A 19,833-nucleotide genomic window follows, 5' to 3' on the forward strand; every position below is an offset into this window, starting at 1 on the left:
TGGCGGGCCCGGGGGCGGTGCCGGGGCGGAGAACCGGGCAGGGAAGGGAAGATGGCGGCGGCGGAGCGGAGCAGATCCCCGGTTCCAGGGGGGTCCCCGGTGCCGGCCTGTATGTTCGCTCCGGAGCCCGGCTCCCCGGGCGGACGGCCTCACGGGGCGGCGGCCGCCTGTCCCCTCCGTGCAGCCTTCGGCGGCGAGGACGGCGAGGCGCTCAACGGCGAGACCGAGATCGACCTCACCAGTAAGGTAGGCCCGGCGGGGGGGGCGGGCGGCGGCGAGCGCCATCACCCGAGCGGGCCCCCGCTGCTCTCCTCCGTGCCGGTCGACCGTGCGCAGAGGGCTGGCCCCCGAACCTGACGGCTCCCCGAACCTCCGGAGAGCGAGAGGCTGGGGCCCGCCTGCCTCCGCCGGGACGGGAGGCTCCCCTGAGCGCTCCCCCGGCCCCAGCATCACCGGGACGGGCGGCTGAGCTAGCGGAGCCGTGTGGAAGGGCGGGAAGAGGAGCAGTAAAGTTGTCCCGTACCCTGGCCGGGACAGGAGGGTGCTGGCAGGCTGCTCAGCCCTGCGCCTTCCCCGCCTCGGCTGCCCGGGGGGAGTGGCAGCCCGCAGCCTGTGTAGCATCCTTAGGAAGCGCAGGGTTTGGAGCTGTCAGCTGCTGCAACGTCCCGCTGACGTTTGCCCTCCGCGCTGGGTCTCTCTAGTTATCTCTGCTGCCTGTTGTGCTAGTTCCTGGGACTTTCTCCACAATCTTAAAAGGAGGTCAGAGCTTGTAACTTTCGAGCACAAGAACACAGTCACAAGGCTGCCTTGCTCTTGCAAACAGGGTTAAGTCAACGCAGAAAAGGCTTGTTCATCTTGTGCAGCTCCTTTCTAGGATCCTAGTGACAAAACTGTGTGGTGGTCTTATTTTTGTCAGAACCAGTTCTCACTTCCATCCTGCAAGAAGGTACATTGTAGTAACGTGTGTGCCAGAGCCTGCCACAGACTGCATTAGCTGCCTTCTGTCACTGTCTTCTATTTTTTTCCCTAATTGACTGATCTCTTTAACTGCCTTTTGCTGCCATGGGTTTGTTGTACTGTGGTGCTATCTCCCACTCTAAAGTCTCCTGAAAACTTCATTCGGTCCCCTTGTAATTATGTGATCCAGAAGTCAGCATAGCTGGTGTTTCCTCCTAGTTTTCTGTCATCCCCACTCTTCATGCTTCCACCTTAAGTTGTTCCAGAGTCCTGGACTTTCTTGCCCTCTATTCACAGAGAAAAGGAGGGAGGAATTGTGTCTGTGGACATGGAAACTTTTTTTTAATGGATATTTCACAGTGTGGTACTGTATTAAAACATGATGATGTCTTGTAAAATAGTAAAGAGCAGAAATCAAACCTGTATTATCTATTGATTGTGCCTTAATGAGCTGGGCAAGATTTTTATACAGGATGCCAGTATTGATCTGTGCTTTGTCTTGGACGTGGCTGCTGTGGAAGAGGGCCAAGGAGGATGCCAAGGTCTGCATCACTGATTCTTGACAGCCAGGAACTTGATGAAAAATCCAGCAAAGAGAGAAGAGTCCTTTTCTCCCACAAACTCCCATTTGTGATGTCAGTCTGTCTTCCATTCCTAGAAATCTGCTGGTGCTGTGGAGGTAGTAGGTAAGCATTTTTTTGACCTTTATTACAATTTACTTTTCCACACAGCATTGTGCACCTGCTGTCTTTTCCCTGGACTTTTCATTCATTCCCATCTTGGATGAGAGCTAAATCTGTGAGCTCTGCTCCCATCTTTCCAAGTTAATCTCCCACTGTGTGCTCAAAACAGCAATCCCATATGGTAAGAATGCAGTAACTAACCTGCGCCTCCCCGACAACCCTCCCCCCCCCATCTTTTCTGTCCTCCCAGTTGAATTTTTCCACTCCAATCCCTATTTAAAATGGGGACTCCCACTGCAGTCAGTTTATCTGATAGTTGCTAGTTCTGTCCTGGTTCTTCTGACCCACCCTCTGGCTATGTTAATACCTTTCTCCCAGTCCTTTCCCTTTGCGTAAGGTGAGCTCTTTTTACTGAGGAGCACTTTGGGATTGTGTTATCAAGTGCACCTTGACAGCTGGTCAGGGAAACAGTTCCATTCATCAGCACAAATTCATTATCATGTTGATCTTAATGGGTGTTTGTTTTCCCTTCAGTGCCAGCACACTGCAGCAGTATTCAACTTTCAGGTCAAACACCATAGCACACAAGACTATTAGTGATGCTGATACTTATATTAAATCTACATGGACAACAGAACATAATAGTACATGAACAATGTATGTCTGCAGGGCATAGACAAGAAAATATGACGTTACAGACGGTGCCTTTCCCTAGCTTCTCGATGGCTGATGGTGGCTTTCCAGCCATACAAAATGTCAGGTTTTTCCAATAAAGAGCAGCACTATGTATCACATAGTATTTGGTTTGCCCCTAATACTTATAGCTTGTCTGCCTCATGGAGGCAGGCAAAGCCACCTTTCCCCAGAGATTGGGAAGGGACTTGAGAGATGGCATTTCGAACTTGTGAGCTATGTTTCCTTCTGCTGTCTTAAGAATAAAATAATAACTGGTTGTTACTTTTTTTGCCCCATAGGAAACCTGAGGTTGCTAGACCTGCATGGCTCCTACTGATAACTGCTCAGTGCCTGACAAAGTGGAATGAACAAAAGGGAATGTTTTGACTGTGGAAACCTCTTAAAAAAACATGCATTCATAGTGCAGGCATGGAGGGGTTGCTGAAAGGTGAAAAGCAAAAAAAAAAAAAAAAAAAAACCAGAGAAGCCAAAGTGTAGGGCTTCTCTTTGATGAAGGTGATGGCAGAGAACAGGGTCTCTCCATCCAGGAAGCTGAAGAGATCTTCAAAACAGCTCATCAAGTCTTGCAGTGTCCCAGGAAACTGCACAACATACTGTGTCATATGAGCTGTAAGCTTCATCGGCTCCGGAGTAAACTTTGGAGGCAGTCTGCCACTGGAACACACTTCAGGAACGCCTTTGCATGGCTGTGAAAGAAGCCGTGTAGGAAAACAGTGTTGTGAGCTGATGTGAGTGATCCTGTGCTGTTTGAGGCCCCCAGCCCTCTTGCCTGGCAATGTGAGGAAAGGGTACAATGAGCTGCTAAGTGCCTTGGTACTTGTTACAACACCCTGCCTGTTTGCACTGCTGAAGCCCTTGGACTCAGAAAAACAAAGCTGGTAATGAGGCTTGAAGAAACTGAAGTTAATGTGGCCAGTCCTGGTGGCCCCTGCTATTTTATTTTTCTTTGTGTGTGTTACAGCCTGTTTAATAGATCTTCCTGAGTCCCTGGCTTGTGCTGATGCCCTGGCCTAAAGAGTGAGCTTGTCTGCTGTGCATCCAGGAATTCCTGAAAGTACTTGCAGGACAAAATAAGCCCTACACATCAAAACACAGCCTTCCATTCCTGCCCAGATTCAGCCTCGCAACAGTTGCTGATTTTGCTCTCAATGCATTTACATCCAGTGGTTTCCCACAAGAAGAAAATGAAACTGAAAGGAAAACAGAACTGAAAGAAAACCTAATAGAAGCAAAACTCATTCTTTTATAGCATGAAATAGGAAGACTGTAACCTTTCAGAACAGAGTGCTTTGGTACCCTTTGCAGACCGTGCCAAGTAGTTGAAGGGTGTAGGTACGGCATGTGTCCAAAAGGGGCACGTGAAGGGGATTGTATCTCTTCTTGCTGTCTGGCCCTTTCGGACAAATCCCTGCTCTCTGGGACCCTTAACATCTGTAGAAAACGTTGCTTTGGCAGCCTTAAACCTTCTAACCAACACCTGCTGTCTGTGCTTCAGTGTTCCAGTGTGCATCACTATGGTTTTGAAAGCTGCTTAAACGTTATTTGTGAGGGGGTTGGGTTACTTTACATTCTACATTTCCAAAAAAGGCCTTCATCAAGTATGTAATAGTGGTAGTAATAGTAGTGGTAAAGATAGTTTCTCCTTGAAAACACATTGTTTTAACTATGTTAAGTAAGTCAGACTGTGTTAGAGAATGTTGGGCATACTTGAGGATGTTATTGTCAACTGCTCTAAACTAAATGTTTTAGGCAAACATCTAATTTAGCACAGCTTTTAGTCTCAGTGCATGGTGAAGTAAAGTGCTTCTTTCTGGGTGTGATTTTGGGATGTGTATGTAGGGACAGCTGTGGATGTCACTGAGTGTTGGCACAGGTATGCCTACCCATAGAGCTCTTGGTCTATATCAGCCTTTAATAACTGTTGTTAAAGTGCCTTTTTCACAGAAATGTGTATCTCAATTGCCACAGCTATTAGGCTGCTATACTGGGATGCTCGGCCACCAACAGATTTGTAACCATGGAGGCAACCAGAGAGCAGGTAGAGTGGCTGATGGAGGTCTCCTTGGTCTGTTACTGCCATGCCACTGTTGTGGCTGCCCTGTGCAAGTGTCCTCAGCTGTATTGTGTGCACAGTGCAGGTTTCTGCAGAAATGGTGCTGTACCATTCTAGGAAAAATCATTCCTGAAGCACTCTCTTGTCTTCATCTTCTGCTTTGTTTCTGTTTTATTTTTCCATTGTCTTGATGTTCCTGCAGTGAAGGACAAAGAAGTTTGATTACTGCAATAGCTGCAGAGTTTGTTGGTAGTACAGCTGCTGTCCTACAAAACTGCAGCTCTCCACTGCTGAAACCTCCAGATGTGTTCATACAAATTGCTTTGCATGTCTGCCCCTTAGCACTGTAGTGTAAAGTACCTAAAATTTGAAAATAGTGCTTATTCATGTTCTCTCCTTTCCTTCTGCTCCCTCAGAAAACAGAAGGGGACATCAAATATGTGAAAGACTTAGGAGATGCTCTGGATTTTGGTGCCCGGGTGTTCTCTGCAGTGAGGTCTGGTTGGCTTTCTCGGGCTGTCCAGTCATGTTTCAGGGGAGCAGCAGCAGTCTTTGCAGCAGAGACTGTGGAGTACCGAGCGAAGGAATTTCTGTGGAGAAAATACCTGCTCCCCTTTCTGTTTTCCTTGAATGAAAACATATTGGAGTGTTCACTTAAATGTGGCTTTTAAACATTGGTTACATCAAAATGAGATGCTTGATATTCTTACTTGCTTTGAAGTTCCTGCATAAATGAACTCTGAGCTCAGACAACCAACCTTGTGCGTTGTCACAAGGAAATAGCTGTCAGCAAAACTGGTTTAAAAAACAAAACAAAACCACCACAAAGCGGTCCTGGAAAAAGAGTCTTTCTCTTTCAGTAAAACACATAGATTGATTGTGCTCGTAACCAAAGCTGGTTTTGAAATTGTTTGCCTGACATCTGTAAATGGATGTTCAATCTTTTTTTCCAGCTGGTGATGGTGAGTCCAACTTCAGAGCAATATGACAGTTTACTCCAGCAGATGTCTGAGAGGATTGATGAGGGATGTGGGGAGACCATCTATGTCATTGGACAAGGATCAGGTAAGTATAGCTTCCCCAGCAAAACAACGAAAAATAATTAAAATTATAAGAAAAACCTGGCTCATCTAACTAGACTACTGCTGAAGGTAATGCTTACTTTTCCAGTATAACTTGTCCATAAAATATAACAGAATATATGGGACAGATTCTTTTATTTTATTCCTGTCAACAACTGTCTCATGTAGTGGACTTTTTTTTTAATAAAATCATGCAAATTATTTTTTGGAAATAAGGCATATCTTGTCTGAGCACACCAGGAAAAGACAAAGAGTCTAAAATTATACTAACAGCTTTTATACAGATGTCCTCAGTGTCTGTGAAGGTCTTGTTCTGTCTGATTTTGTTCAGTGCTCCATTGGAAATAGCATGTTTTTACCCCACAGGAATCTATTATAGATACTTCACATAGCCAAAATATATGCTGCTGACTTTCTGTGTTAGTATTTGTCTGCTGTGGAGGAAAAGGTTTTCCGTTGCTCAGCATGAGACCATTATTGTCACGTTAATTTGTGTGTGACTGCAATCATTTTGCCTTTGCAAATTTTAGCAGTTAGCATGGATTACATTTTTGTTCTTTTTGACAATTTGAATACTTGTCAAATCTGATGCTGGTAAAATAATACTGAGCATGCCCTTGCTTTGAAATTGAAATTTCTGAATATAAAATAATTGTCTTTGGTTATCATAAGGCAAAAGGCATGTTTCAAATATACTGGATATCTTCTGAATATGAAGTTGTCATGATCAGACATTTGCTGTGTTTGAGGAAGAATCTGAAACCCTGCCAGGCTTGGCTGAAATAATGGAGGGAGGGAGCTGTGTAACCTCAGATCTGTGTGCTTTTTGGGTTTTCTCGGACTTCTGTGAAGCAGCCAACATAGAGGAGAAGCCACAATTAGATGGACAGTGTTTATGCAGCCAGTATCACAGGGCTTATGCTCTTGCCTCCAAGCAAGCTTCCTAACATGTAGTCTGTATCCTTGGTGTTTGGGGTAAGCACATCTGCAGTGGAGATCTAGCTAGTCAGGCTAGTACCTGCTTTCTCTTCTAGAATACCTTGGGAGAGTGTTAACTGGTCGTTCTTGCAACAATTTACTTAGAAGTAGGCATTTGTTTCTTAAAATATGAGGTTAAACTTCTGACTTCATTTTGGGTTGCAGCGTAGTCAAGGAAGATGAGGATATTTTCAACAGAGAAAGGATCTTGGTGTCCCTGCCACTGTCACTCCTTCTCATTCCCTTTCAGCATCTGTGATTTTGATCATCCTAGATACCCAACTCAGCTGACTGAGAAGCAGTTGATGACTGTCACAGGAAGATTATTAGTTCACCAGTAATGACCTTTCCCTTTCTCCCCTGGGTCTTGCCCTCTCCTCTCTCCTACTTCTCGTTCCCCTCCTATAACCCAAGGCTTGTTTTAGTTTTCCTCAGTCTCAGCCAGCTTATGACCAAGGTTGGAAACTATCCAGTGACTCTGCTAGTTTTAGAGCTGGGAGGTAATTAAAATGCTGATAAGTTCATGCAAATTGCAGTTCCTGCTTACCAGCTGATGAGTCAGCCATGCATATGAACATGTACACATGGCAATAACTTTGGTCATCTGGGTGCAGAGTGGCTCTCCACCTTTGTTTGTTGTTTTGTGGGCATTTTTTTACCCACAGAGGAGATTCTGGGGTCAAATTAGTGCACCTTCACAGCACCTGGATTGAGAAAGAGACAGTGGTGGCCTTGATCCATTCTAAATAGTTGCCACTGGCATGCTCTGACTCTCAGCTCTTTAGCTTGGGTCAGCTGCTCAGAGGAAGCAGTGCCGCATGCTTTTTTCTGATCTCATGTGCTGTCAGCATTTCTTTCAAGTGCTAGGATGAGGGCAGTGAAATATGCCAAAAGCATTGTTTTTAACTGGAAGACATGGGGTCTAAAGAAATTGCTGTGCAGGTCAGACTTGCAGAAAATGTGTATTTGGGGTGTGACTTTATAATAAAAGCTGATTGTTTGCAGTGGTCCCGCATTTACTGGCTAATTGTGGTGATGCTTCACTCAGAGCTTTCCTTTTGTTAATGCTTTACCTTTTCTTGCAATGTGAGAGGAGCTACTTTATCTGACTGAAGGACACAAAGTACCTTCAGCAGGTGAATTAAGGGAATTAGACAGAAGTGTGTCTTTCTTGCCAATCCCTACGTATTTGTTTGTAAAAACTGAAGAAAACTCCTCTAGATGAAAGATGGTGCTTTTCTAGTGTCTTTTAAGACTTAGAATGAAGACCATCCCTTTTTGTTTTGGGCCAAGGGTGTTTATTCTGTGTACCTGGCTGACATCTTCAGCCCACATATAAATCCCAGTGGATATGAAGGTCCCAGGCAGGATGACATTGCTGCCGCCTGTTGCAAGGTGGTGCTCACTGACTGCCCTTTGTCTCCTCAACACCACACCAGATGGGACTGAGTACGGGCTGAGTGAGTCAGACATGGAGGCCTCCTATGCCACGTTGAAGAGCATGGCAGAGCAGATCGAGGCAGATGTGATCCTCCTGAGAGAGCACCAGGAGGCCGGGGGCAAGGTCTGCGACTACCTTGTTCGGAAACGTGTGGGTGACAACGACTTCCTGGAGGTCAGGTGAGGAGCCGGGTGGAGACAGGGTTAGTCAGCAGCTCAGCTGCATTTTTACCGGGTGAGCAGTGCGTGGTGCTGAGCCAGCAACGCCACTTCAGGTCTGGGTGTTGAAGCTGCCCAACAAAGGGAGTCGAACTTGACCACTCCTTGCTGATGAAATTGCCTTTTTGTTGTTGTTGCTGCTGTCTCTTTTGTGAGCAAACTGTTGGTGGAAATTTGCCTGTGTTTAGCAGAGGGCTGTTGCTCTCTGGGTGATAGGCTCACAGTTTGGGGGCATCTTTTATGTTCTGGGTTGCCACGGCAGAGTCATGTGCACATGTGGCTGTATGTATGTATGTGTATATATATGCACACTGCTGGAACACAATACTTTTGACAAAGGATCGAGTTCTGTTCCAAGACTGTGATGATCCAAGTCACCTTTTAGTGTACATATACTAGCTTGCATAACATAACTTGAGAGTCTGCCCAGGCCTGACTGGAGAGGATTTCCAATATTTGCCAACAGCCATAATGGCCACATTGATCAGTTGAAGAAGGAGCTTGCTGTAGGACATGGCTTTCTCCTAAAATATTTCACTTTTTTTTAGCTTATCCTTTTCTGGGAACAACGATTCTAATTTTTGTGCTCTACTTAGTGCTTGGTGCTGTTACAACATGAGAAATGTGAGAAAGGTAGAAGTGTTCTAGACCAAGTTGGGATGTAGTCTTCCTTTTGAATTGCCACAGTGTTTATGTTGGATTGCAGAGACAAGGAGTTGGAATAGAGACACTCCGTGTGGCATCAAGCAATGTCACATTCAGTTGACTTATGTTTTGGACACCAGTGACATGTTTCCACAGTCTTCCATATCCCAGTCCCCAGAGTCTGGGATATCCACTGTTAGTTAATAACAGTAAAAGAATCTCTGCTCTGCTTGTGAAGCTCTAACATTTTTTTATCTGTTTGAAGCCAGTTATTTGTAGGAGCAGTGATGCTTGGGGTTTTTTTGATCACTTGTTCAATTCTTCCGGTACCATATTTTACCAGGCTCCTTTTTCCTTTCCCCTGCAGGGTAGCAGTGGTTGGCAATGTGGATGCAGGGAAGAGCACCTTGCTGGGTGTCTTGACTCACGGCGAGTTAGACAATGGCCGGGGCTTTGCTCGGCAAAAGCTCTTCCGCCACAAGCACGAGATTGAGTCAGGCCGCACCAGCAGTGTGGGCAATGACATTCTGGGCTTCGACAGTGAGGGCAACGTGGTGAACAAACCTGACAGCCACGGTGGCAGCTTGGAATGGACAAAGATCTGTGAGAAATCCACCAAGGTCATTACTTTCATTGACCTGGCTGGTCACGAAAAATACCTGAAAACCACTGTCTTTGGCATGACCGGCCACTTGCCTGACTTCTGCATGCTTATGGTAGGTAGCAAGAAAGATGGACCATACCAGCTGGAGTGGGGCTGTTCACAGCTTTAACAGCCTCGACTTCTTTCCTGTTGCAAAGTGCCTGTGGCGTTTTGGAGGGAGGCAGCATCTCACAGTGCAGGAGAGCAGAGGCCTCTGTAGCTATCTGTCCTGTACTGTGAGGCAAGTGCCCCAAGGACTGTCAGTCCCAGACAGGCCCAAGGTTTGTGATTCTTGAAAATGGAGAGATTTCTGAAATTTAGAAAACCTTGTTAAAACTGGGGAGAAATGAGTCAGTCCTATGCCAATGTCCAACGTGTGAGATGAACTGGTTCTGCTCATATGGCCCCAGTGGCGCATCTACAACCTAATCACAGTCTACTGCGTGTCTGACACGAGACCTTCTCTGTAATCCAGTTTACTGCAGAAGGAACAGTGACATCCCTGTATTTTATATCGCTGGTGTAGGTTGGGAGTAACGCTGGGATTGTTGGAATGACCAAGGAGCACTTAGGCCTGGCGCTTGCACTTAATGTTCCTGTCTTTGTTGTGGTGACCAAGATTGACATGTGCCCTGCCAACATCCTGCAAGGTGAGTTTTACACGCTGTCTCCAGGGCTGTTTTTTTTACATTTTTTACCATGCGTTGGTGTCCTCTGCTTGGGTTCAGGAATTATTGCTGGAAGAAAGCTGCTTCATCTGTTTCTGACTGCATCCTAAACACCTTTCAGAAATCTATCCTTTTCCCTTGCTCATTTTGCAGGTGGTTGACTTATACTCACCATGTGAAAATAACATGCTGGCGACTCAGTTGAGCAGCCCAAAAGTGTTTGCTTCAAGGTTTTGCTTAATTGAGCTCTAAGAGGAGCAGCATACAGTTGGGGTTTGGACTTTGGTTTCTCTCTGAGTATTTAAACCTGGAGGAAAAATCTGAAAGTTCTCTTGAAAGCTGCTTTCCTCCCTGCCCACCGTTTGAGTGTGATCTTAAGCTGTGATTGGACCTGATCTCCCGCTGCTGTTAGTGAAGGGGCAGCTGCTTGTTACCTCCTGCTCACCTAGGTGCTTCTCAGGTATGCTGGCATAACAACAGCCGCTCCTTCCTCTTGTCTGAACAGCCAACCAACACTTAATAAATCATGGTTTAAAGCAGCTACATATGTAGGCTATGGTAGCAGGATGGGAGGCAGGACTAGACACAAGCAGGGATGGCAATAAGTAGCATGGTTTAGTGATTTTTTTCTCAGCAGAGTTAAAGCAGCACTTCTAACCCCAGCAGTGTCCCATTAACCCGTGCGTGATGTTTTTTCAGGCTGTGACCTATTCTCACTTATAAAATTCTCTTAAGTATTTCTCACACCTTCAGAAACATGCTGTGGTTAATTGGAGCAATGGGTTTTTTTTTATAAATCAGTCCTAAGAATCAGGGAAGTGAATGCTCCTGGTACTGTCTGTAGTTTTATTACTATAAAAATCCTAGATATGTTTCAGGCAAATAGATGCATGTGATCAGAAGATAATCTGTATATCTCTATACTAGATGTTTGGCAAATAAATGTAAATCCTGACGATAAGATAATAACTGGGAAGGAAGGAGAACCTTTGACTCAGCGTGAGGAGAGAAGAGCTGCTCATGGGAAAGCTACTCCTGTGACATGCTCTGTTTAAAGTAAATAGACTCAAGATTTGACTCAAGTATATCTGTGAAGAGCGGATGGCCTGACTACATGTTTGTGTTTCTGTATCCAAAATATTATTTTCCCATAGGCAATCATTTGTTAAAAAAACCCCATGTAGTTGCATTACTGTTGTAGAACATAAATGGTTTGCTCTTTTAAGTCCTTAGTATCATTTTCTCTTTTTTTTCTTTATTTATTGTCAGGCACTTTGTAGGAGGTTGATGCTAGGGCATCAGGTAATGCCACTGCTGGCTGCTAGATATGAGACTCAGAAAATAAGTTAAAAAGAGGCAAAAGCTGAAAATTTGTAGCCATGAGATTTGTCCCAAAACACTGATTTCTGAATATGGTCCACCCACATTGTCCTAGTTTATGATGATAATCTTTACCTCTTTCATGCTTCTCCAGCCTCCTGTGGCAAGTTGACTGCCAGGGAAAATGTACTGAGATTTGCTCAGTCAAAATTGATTTCCAGTTCTCATATTCTCAAATATTTCTGTCACTGAGTCCTGATTTTCTATTAATTCACTATGAAAAACCCTTTCTAGAAAGAGGAAATACCTTGTACCTGCTTAAAGCTACTAACAGACAGCTATAAAATGTCTACTCCACAGCATTGCAACTTGTCTATCTGTTCATGTATGGCATCACTTGGCAGCAGGCTAGCTGGCATGAAATGGAAGATGGAATGGCTCCTAAGTCCTACCTGGGCTGCAGCAAACTCCCAGTCTCATCTTTAGCCATCTTCTCCTGTCTTATCTGTGGCCAGAGCACCCATCTCCCTCTGGGGAGAGACCCCACAAAAGTGATTTGTAACAACAGGAGTTGCTGCCCTAACAATATTCGTTTCACCCTTTAAGAAACCCTGAAGCTGTTACAGCGACTGCTGAAGTCCCCAGGGTGCAGGAAGATTCCCGTGCTGGTTCAGAGCAAGGATGATGTCATTGTAACAGCCTCCAACTTCAGCTCAGAGAGGTAACGGGAGTAGAGGAGAATCATTTCTCTTTCAATCCTATGTGGAGACTGGGTGAGGAGATTAAGAGAGTCCCGTTGTCTAGATGTGTGAAGGTTGCATCTGCCATGTGGTGTGTTGATTCCATAAGACTGTGTTGATTTTGAGGTTGACCTGCTTGTGTTCCCCTCTCTGAGGCAGAAATGAGAGGCTGCTTCTGGGCAGTCTGCAAAAGACAGCAAGGCATTCGGCTTCCTTCAGTCCTTCCTTCAGAACCTTACACCTTTTCCCAAATGTCATTGGAAGGCAGAGGCAATGTTGCAGGTTTTCAAACATGGGGTGTTGTGCATCTGACTGCTTGCCAGGCTCTCCCTTCTACTGTGTATTGAATTAGTCCCAAAATTTTGGATGTCTCCCTACATGTGGAAAGCCAGGTAGGAAGGTGAACTAACTCCATTTTCATCAATTTTCCTTTACAGGATGTGCCCAATTTTCCAGATTTCAAATGTTACTGGAGAGAATCTAGATTTGCTGAAGATGTTTCTTAATCTCTTATCTCCACGGACCAGTTACAGGGAGGAAGAGCCAGCAGAATTCCAGATAGACGATACTTATTCTGTCCCGGTAAGGGGCTTGGTATTTGGAAGAATATTCTGTTCCCTCTTTTAGGCTGAAGAAGGTATCTTCTCTAGAGACGAGAGTTCTAGAGCTCTTCTGCTGGCCTGGTAGAGTAACCAAAATTACTGGTTTTTCTTTTTTGGCTTAGGGTGTAGGAACAGTTGTCTCTGGGACGACACTGAGAGGCCTAATCAAGCTAAATGATACCCTCCTGCTGGGGCCAGATCCCCTTGGCAACTTCCTCCCTATTGCTGTCAAGTCTATCCACCGCAAAAGGATGCCTGTCAAGGAGGTGCGGGGAGGCCAGACTGCCTCCTTTGCCTTGAAGAAGGTGAGATGATCTCCCCCAGAACATTAACTGCCCTCTTAATTTTCAAGCGTTCGCGGAGTTCAGCTGCAGTATGGCTGTTTCTACAAACATCAGCTGCCTCATTCTGCAGTAGAATGGAATCCCATAGAACCTCTGTGGTTCCACATCCTGTTTTTTCCTCCTAGGAGCTGCCAGGGGATAGCAATGCCACTGGATATTGATGGTGGAGATATCTAAGAAAGTGGAGGCATTGCAAGTCTCCTTTTGTGCTGGAACCGCACATAGTAGCTTGGACAGCGTATTTATCGTACTCCTCTTGGCTTGTAGGACCAGCTGCATGATTTGGGATTTAAAAATCAGCAAAATTTGATATGACTCCTCTTGCAAAAGGTTTCTGTCAATAGAAGCTGCACTGATTTTAAGGAGATATAGTTAAAGCTGCACCATACTTCATGTGTTCAGGTTTATCATGTTATATTAACAGACATGATTTTGGAGAGATCATTTTCTTCGATAACATGCAACCAGGATGTATGTTTTGCTTTTAAAGGATCAGTGAGGTAAATGTGTCAAGTGTCCAGCATTTCCAGTACTCTAAAGCTTCCTTATAAACTCCAGCTGAATTTCATTTTTTGCAACCTTAACATAATAGCTTGTACATAACATGCAGCTATGCAGCTCTTGCTTTGCCTTTTGCTGGGCATGAGATAATATCTAGTGAAATCCCTTAGGATTCTGCTGGATGCAGTCAGCCAGAGCAGCAGATGTCTTCCCTAGAGAATCATGATAAGGGTTTTTGTGTCTCTGCTTTTCAGATCAAGCGTTCTTCCATCCGGAAAGGCATGGTAATGGTGTCACCCCGCCTGAATCCACAAGCATCTTGGGAGTTTGAAGCAGAAATTCTGGTGCTCCATCACCCTACCACCATCAGCCCACGATATCAGGCCATGGGTATGTGTGTCAGTGCTGGTTTTTCTTTGTTTCCCAGTGATAGCACTTTGTATCAGATCTAGCCTAAGATAATTTTGCTCCTGATGTCTCTGACAACCTGAATATACACCATAGTTCCTGGTTTTGCTTTTCCCAGCATTGTGGAAGAGAGAAGGAAAGGTGCTTACAGAGGAGAGTGGGGGAGGCTATAAGATAAAAAAGGAGATGTGTGCCGTCAAGTGTACTTGGAGCCTGCCTGTGCTGTATCTCCATAGTGCAAAGATTCTCCACTTTCAAATGCTCATGGAAAGACTCATTTTGGGTCCTGCCTTCTAGCCCAGCTGCTTGGTGTGTAGGATTCTGTTGAGGGTGCTTCAGGACAGGCACGATTTGAAGGCAGCTGTTCTGGCTTATATGCATGTTCTTTTTGGGGATGGAACAAAGGCAACTGCGTGACCCTTATGGTCTTTGCTGTAGGGGGAGGAGCTCCATCAGATGTGTCTCTGAAGCTTGTTCCACTAATGGGCCTGGCTGCTGAAAGCCTTTTTGCTTTACGTTCACAGTGCATTGTGGCAGCATCCGTCAGACAGCCACGATTCTCAGCATGGACAAGGACTGCCTGCGGACAGGGGACAAAGCCACGGTGCACTTCCGCTTCATCAAAACCCCGGAATATTTACATATAGACCAGCGGCTGGTCTTCCGGGAAGGCCGCACCAAAGCTGTGGGTACCATCACTAAGGTAAAGGCTGCCGAGTCCCACTTGCTTTTGCCAATTAGCTACTTCTTACACTGAGTAGACAGCAGGAGAATCCAGATAGCTCTGAAAAATTTGAGGGAGGAGGCTGTGCCTCAACCACAAGCATCAGCCCTGACATGGGTCGAGGATGACCGCTGTGCTTTGTAATGTGGTGGGTCTTTAGCTGGTCCTTTTGAGTCATGTTGTGGAGGTTAGAGTGTCACCTCAGCCAAGTGGCGCTTTCCAAGGGTGGAAGATCAGAGGTCTAGGTTTCTTTGAACAGATGCTGCTGCTGCATTCTTCTCCTTATGTTTATTTTAACAAATTTTCCTGAGGCTTTTTGTTAAAAAGCAGCATTGAACCTCACCAGATCAGCCTGGCTAATTTAATGCTGAGTTTGGCCTCTCCCTTTGCAATTTGCAGCTACTCCAGACCACCAATAACTCACCAATGAACTCCAAGCCACAGCAGATCAAGATGCAGTCAACGAAGAAGGGAGCTGTTACGAAACGAGAGGATGGTGTTCCTGCCGCTGGGACGGCAGCTGGAGGCCCAGCAGCTGGGGATGAGGCCCTCTCAACAGCTGCAGCACCACTGACACCTACTGCCCTGCAACCATTGGTAAGTGAGGAAAATACTACGTCTGTCCTAGCTGTTTGTGTCCTGGTTTAACCTGTTGGAGGAAGGGCACTCTAAAGCACAAGAATTATCCTCTCATACCTTGAACTCACCTATTTGTCACAGGAAGAAATAGAAATCTAAGTAGTCTCACAGCAGGAATCATAATTCTCAGATGACTCCATGGCTGACCTTCCAGCAGACAGCAGCTCAGGGTACTGGGACAATTCACATTGGACCTCAGGAAGTGTCTAGTCTAACCTCCTACTCTAAATAGGATTAGCTGTGAGGTCAGACCAGGTTGCTCAGGGTTTTATCCAGTCATGTCTTAAAAATCTCCCAAGGAGGAAGACCGCACAACCTCCTTTGGCAACCTGTTTCAATGCTTTGACCATGTGCACAGTGAAGAAGTGTCTCTATATATCCAGCAGCTGAATGAGTGAAACATCTAACAACCAGTCATAGAATAAGTCTTCAATGTCTGAATGAGAGGTAGAATATCCCTACACTAGAGAAATTATAACCTAAGTATTAGGCACAGGTTGTCTGCCCTGTCGAAAAATAAGGCTAGGGACATCCAAGAAGAAGGAAAGGCTTTAAATTTCTCTTTAGAGAAATTTATCCAGGTTGTTTTGTTGGTTAGGACTTCTCAGTTCAGCCTGTCCATGGAGGATACCTAGTCTTTCTGGCCTGAAAGGAATGGAAACTCAATTCTCACTGCAGGCTTTGGGAGCCTACTGATCAGCTTTATTACTGATAGAAGAAAGGTCTTCTTGTAGGGTACTTCCCCAGGAAGTGAAGGGTTCAGGAACTGACTCTGTCAAGTGATAGGGTGTTCCCCTTCTTAATTCTAGCTATATTAATTGCCATGGTCAAATCTCACCCTCTTGAGCCAGACTGCTCATCAAAGGGGGCCCCCTGGCAGGGGTTCTCTCCCTCTGCATATGCTTAGGGCTTCACACCAGTCCTCTGTCTTGACCTTGTCTTTTTGTAGCATCACTGTGGTTGTAAGTAGTGGTCCCAGCTTGCCCTTTCTTTCATCCCTCCCCAAGACTCTGGGTTGCTTTTGTTCTTGCTTACGTCTTCCTCTCTCTCCTTGCTGCGTTCCCTCAGCCTGCACTGGATGAAGAGCCCCACATCCGTGAGGGCAATAAGGTATTTGGCTACTCTCAAAGAAAAACAGTGGGTTTGCTGAGGTTGGGAAAAGAGTCAGGTGAGCCTGAGAGCCATGGTAGGGGGTGGGGGCTCTCCTTCAATTCTGCACGAAGTCAAGGGAGCCTGAGGCCTTGATTTCCTGTATGCTGAACACCATGGTACCGGCTGGCTCTCATGGGAGTGAAGCATTTAGAAGCTTGGGAAATCAGTCTTCCCAGCTTGAAGGGCAAATCTTCATGGTGCATCTGTCTCTCCTCCTTCCCTAATGATGTGTCTGTCTCCCTCCTGCCTTATCTCCTTCCTGCAGTGATAGAAAGCTGATCAGTCACAACTGCCCTGCCGATGTCTGAATGTGTGTGTGATGGATCTGAATTCCTGCTGTGTTGATATCCCAACTGAGGGGTTGCTTTGCACTAAAGTCAATCTTGTTTTTCAGTCAAAAGTCGGAGGAGGAGGCCGTCGACGTGGGGGTCAGCGCCATAAAGTGAAATCTCAGGGAGCCTGTGTGACTCCTGCCAGTGGCTGCTGAATTTCTTATTCCTCCTCTCCCGAGGAATTCCTCCCCTTCCCTTCATCTCTTATCCAAAAGATCCAGAGCAGCGTAAACCAAAACCCATCCCAGCTGATTGGCTGCAGAAGAATCGTCCCTTCTCCCTGCAGGAAGCGATGGAGAGGAGCATAATTTATAAGCTAATGAAGGTGATAAGACAGAGAACTGAGTAACTGACACCTTCCTCCTCCCCCTGTCGACACATTTTTGTACATCATGGGCTTAGTTTTTATTCTTATTAGTTTTTATTATATTTTGTGTGCATGAAGATGAGAGGGGAGTCCGGATAGAGCTGCAAAGAGCCAGTTAGTTGCCTCCCTCCTCCCTCACCCCTTCCTGTCCACAGGACTTGCTGCTCTCCCTTATTTGCTGTCTCAGATCCAGGGGTTATCAGATGCCTGAAATTTCAGACTTGCAAAGGTTAAAACAGGTTGTTTAGGATGGCTCCATGGAGCATAATTTCATCACCACTGTGGCCTTGTGCCAAGTATGTTTTGGATTCCCTCCCTCTTAAGCTATTAATTTAATGTTGTAATGACTGAAGTTTGAAGGAGATAGTGAGAAAGTTCCTTAGTTGGATATCTAAGAAGGAAACAATTTGGAAAGGAGTTCTTGATGTTGAGTTCAGGGATCCTATCCTCAATATCCTCAAATAATGTTGATAGCACTTAAATTTTTAACTAGCAACAGAGTTAAATGGGCAGACATTTACCCATCCTGTTCCCCTTCCCATCATGCTGCTTTTCCTAGTGTTTGTTCAGTGCACATTGGAGCATATCTAACCTGCTTCTTAAGGCTGCAGCAGCTCCACCGACAGTATTAAGAACAGTGCAGGAGCAGTCAGTCCGTCCCTTGAGCCAGAGGAAGCCTTCTCATGTCGACGGACAGAGGTCACAGATGGCAAGATACATTTGGAAGATACATACCAGGCTAACATGACCTCCCCTTGATTTTGTTTACTCCAAGATTTCCAAAATCTTTTTGGAACTCGCTGGCCAAATTTTGCCACGGCAGAGGTAGGATTGGTTTTCTCCCCTCTTGGCCAAAGAGGGCAGTGACAAATTAGTACCAAATTTGCAGAAGCGCTTTCAAGGTTGGAAGTATGTGGCAATTTTTCTGACTTTCATTTAATTTTTTTTTAAGATTTTATTTTTCTTAATGAGAAATTCTGGCTTTGAGAAGGCCCTGCAAGGACAGTTTACAAATTACTGTTGGAATGGGTTTTTTAACCATTTAATTAGTTTTTCAAGTGATCGATTACCTGCTTATTTTGATCTGTTTTCTTCTAACCCTGCCTCCTTGCTTGGCTCCGGTGAGGACAGGAACTATCCTCTGCCAGCTTGTGGTGAGCTCTGAGGCATGGTAGTATTTTGAGGAGGAGGTGGCATCCTCAGCAAATCATGGCTCTCCCCAGCAGCAGGTGCAGTCAGGCTCGGTTTCACTAAGGGCTTCCTCCTCCAATGAAGGACTTTTATTTTAATTAGAGACTGCAAAGTTTCTGTCCCTCCTTAGCAGGTTGTTCCTGTTCCTTACTCTATGTCACCTGTGTGGAGTTCATTCCAGGTCACCTTGTGACTTCCAGGGCGGCTGAGTGGCAGAGCGCATTTCCCGCTGCCAACACCAGCAGCACTCCAAGAGCATTAAGAGGCACGGGAGAGGCGAGAAATGTGGTTTGAAGACGAGGGTCCTTTGCCTTAGAGACTGCAGTGGGTGGAAGGGGGAGGTCAGACAGTCCTTTTCCAAGCTACGTGCCTAAATACCAGCACTCCCCGGGCGAGGGAGAAACTATAGGCGGCTACAACACTAATAGCACCCGCATTGTGAGGGGGTGTGAGGTGTGGCTAAGCAGGGCATGAGGGCCTGGCTTGTCTTCTGGCCCTGTAGCAGCATCAAACTGCATCTGATTTCACTGCCCTCTGCTTCTGAGGGGAGCAGGGAGCTCCAGGCGGTTTTCTCTTTCTCCATTCCTTGTGCTCCAAATGAAGGAGACTGCCGAGACTGAAAGAAGGTTCACTTCAATTTGTGCAAAGGAGGTGGTGTGATCTCTCTTTTGTGACCAGCATTTACAGATCACTCAGGCTGGTGTGATCTATAAAATAAATTTTAAATAAGTTTGTTCCAGGTAAAAGTGTGTCTTCTTGATTTTTGTCCCTCTGAAAAACCAGGCTGAAAGCCAGAGGAAGCAGGTTTTCTTGGCACCAGGTTCCTTTGCCAGCTACAAGGAGGCTGTGCTCATAGTAATGGCAGGGCAGGGCATGGCACAGCACAGGAGAGCTGCCGCTGAGCCTCTGCACAACCCTTACAGCTTTGACTCTGGCCAAAATGAAGTGCACTTTGGTGGCAGAGTGGTAAAATGAGAACACGGGTGTGGCATGAGCTGTGCTGTCTGAGATGTGTGTGTGGGTGTGAAGAACAGCTCTAGCAAATCACTTGGGCCCCAGCCCCATGACAGAAACTGCTACAGGATGTAGCATTAGCACAGCACTTGCAGTGCCTGCATACTGTGCTCCCTGGGACATGCATCTCACCTGTTTGTGCAAATACAGTGGGAGTGTGCAAGGTCCCCTCATTTGATCTCAGAGGCTCACAAAGGCTTTTTCTGCTCTGCACAGCAGAAAAAAATCCTTTCATAGATAAGTGTTCAGGGCCAGCAGAGAGCAAGCCTGGCCTTAGCATGGTCTTCTGGGAGGAGCTGCCTGGGTATTCCTCAACATAAGCCTTCCTCCAAGCCCAGGTTAAGCAGACAAGGTTGTGACCCTCCTCAAGCCAGTTCAATTTCCCATTTTTCAGCATTTTTTATGCACCTAAGTTAACTTCCTCATGCTAAGGAA

At 45.9% G+C, this 19,833-nt stretch overlaps 1 protein-coding gene across 3 annotated transcripts; it reads left to right on the plus strand.

The window, feature by feature from the left end:
- Positions 1 to 29: 29 nt before the first annotated feature.
- GTPBP1 (GTP binding protein 1) lies at positions 30 to 19,130 on the plus strand. Of its 3 annotated transcripts, XM_066184134.1 has the most exons (14): positions 725 to 1,643; positions 2,615 to 3,064; positions 5,343 to 5,454; positions 7,889 to 8,069; positions 9,121 to 9,469; positions 9,923 to 10,046; positions 11,991 to 12,105; positions 12,562 to 12,706; positions 12,849 to 13,031; positions 13,826 to 13,961; positions 14,504 to 14,682; positions 15,103 to 15,300; positions 16,411 to 16,452; positions 16,889 to 19,130. In XM_066184134.1, exons 3-14 carry the CDS (start codon positions 5,349 to 5,351, stop codon positions 16,979 to 16,981), a joined length of 1,851 nt encoding a protein of 616 aa, XP_066040231.1. In that variant the 5' UTR covers positions 725 to 1,643; positions 2,615 to 3,064; positions 5,343 to 5,348; the 3' UTR covers positions 16,982 to 19,130. The 3 variants fall into 3 exon arrangements, with proteins under 3 accessions (XP_066040229.1, XP_066040230.1, XP_066040231.1); XM_066184132.1 differs by lacking the exons at positions 725 to 1,643; positions 2,615 to 3,064 and adding an exon at positions 30 to 246; XM_066184133.1 differs by lacking the exons at positions 725 to 1,643; positions 2,615 to 3,064; positions 16,411 to 16,452 and adding an exon at positions 30 to 246.
- Positions 19,131 to 19,833: the final 703 nt, after the last annotated feature.

The sequence above is a fragment of the Chamaea fasciata genome, unplaced genomic scaffold (genome assembly GCF_029207755.1).
Source record: "Chamaea fasciata isolate MVZ Bird 193981 ecotype frontalis unplaced genomic scaffold, bChaFas1.0.hap1 SCAF_5, whole genome shotgun sequence".
In the NCBI taxonomy this organism is placed as follows: Eukaryota; Metazoa; Chordata; class Aves; order Passeriformes; family Sylviidae; genus Chamaea; species Chamaea fasciata.

What these genes read in the sequence shown, in the direction of transcription:
- GTPBP1 (XM_066184132.1), top strand. Translation starts at nt 52, where the DNA reads ATGGCGGCGGCGGAGCGGAGCAGATCCCCGGTTCCAGGGGGGTCCCCG. An exon ending in TCCAACTTCAGCTCAGAGAG is followed by an intron (nt 12,106 to 12,561) that starts GTAACGGGAGTA and finishes TTTCCTTTACAG; the next exon opens with GATGTGCCCAATTTTCCAGA. An exon ending in CCTCCTTTGCCTTGAAGAAG is followed by an intron (nt 13,032 to 13,825) that starts GTGAGATGATCT and finishes TCTGCTTTTCAG; the next exon opens with ATCAAGCGTTCTTCCATCCG.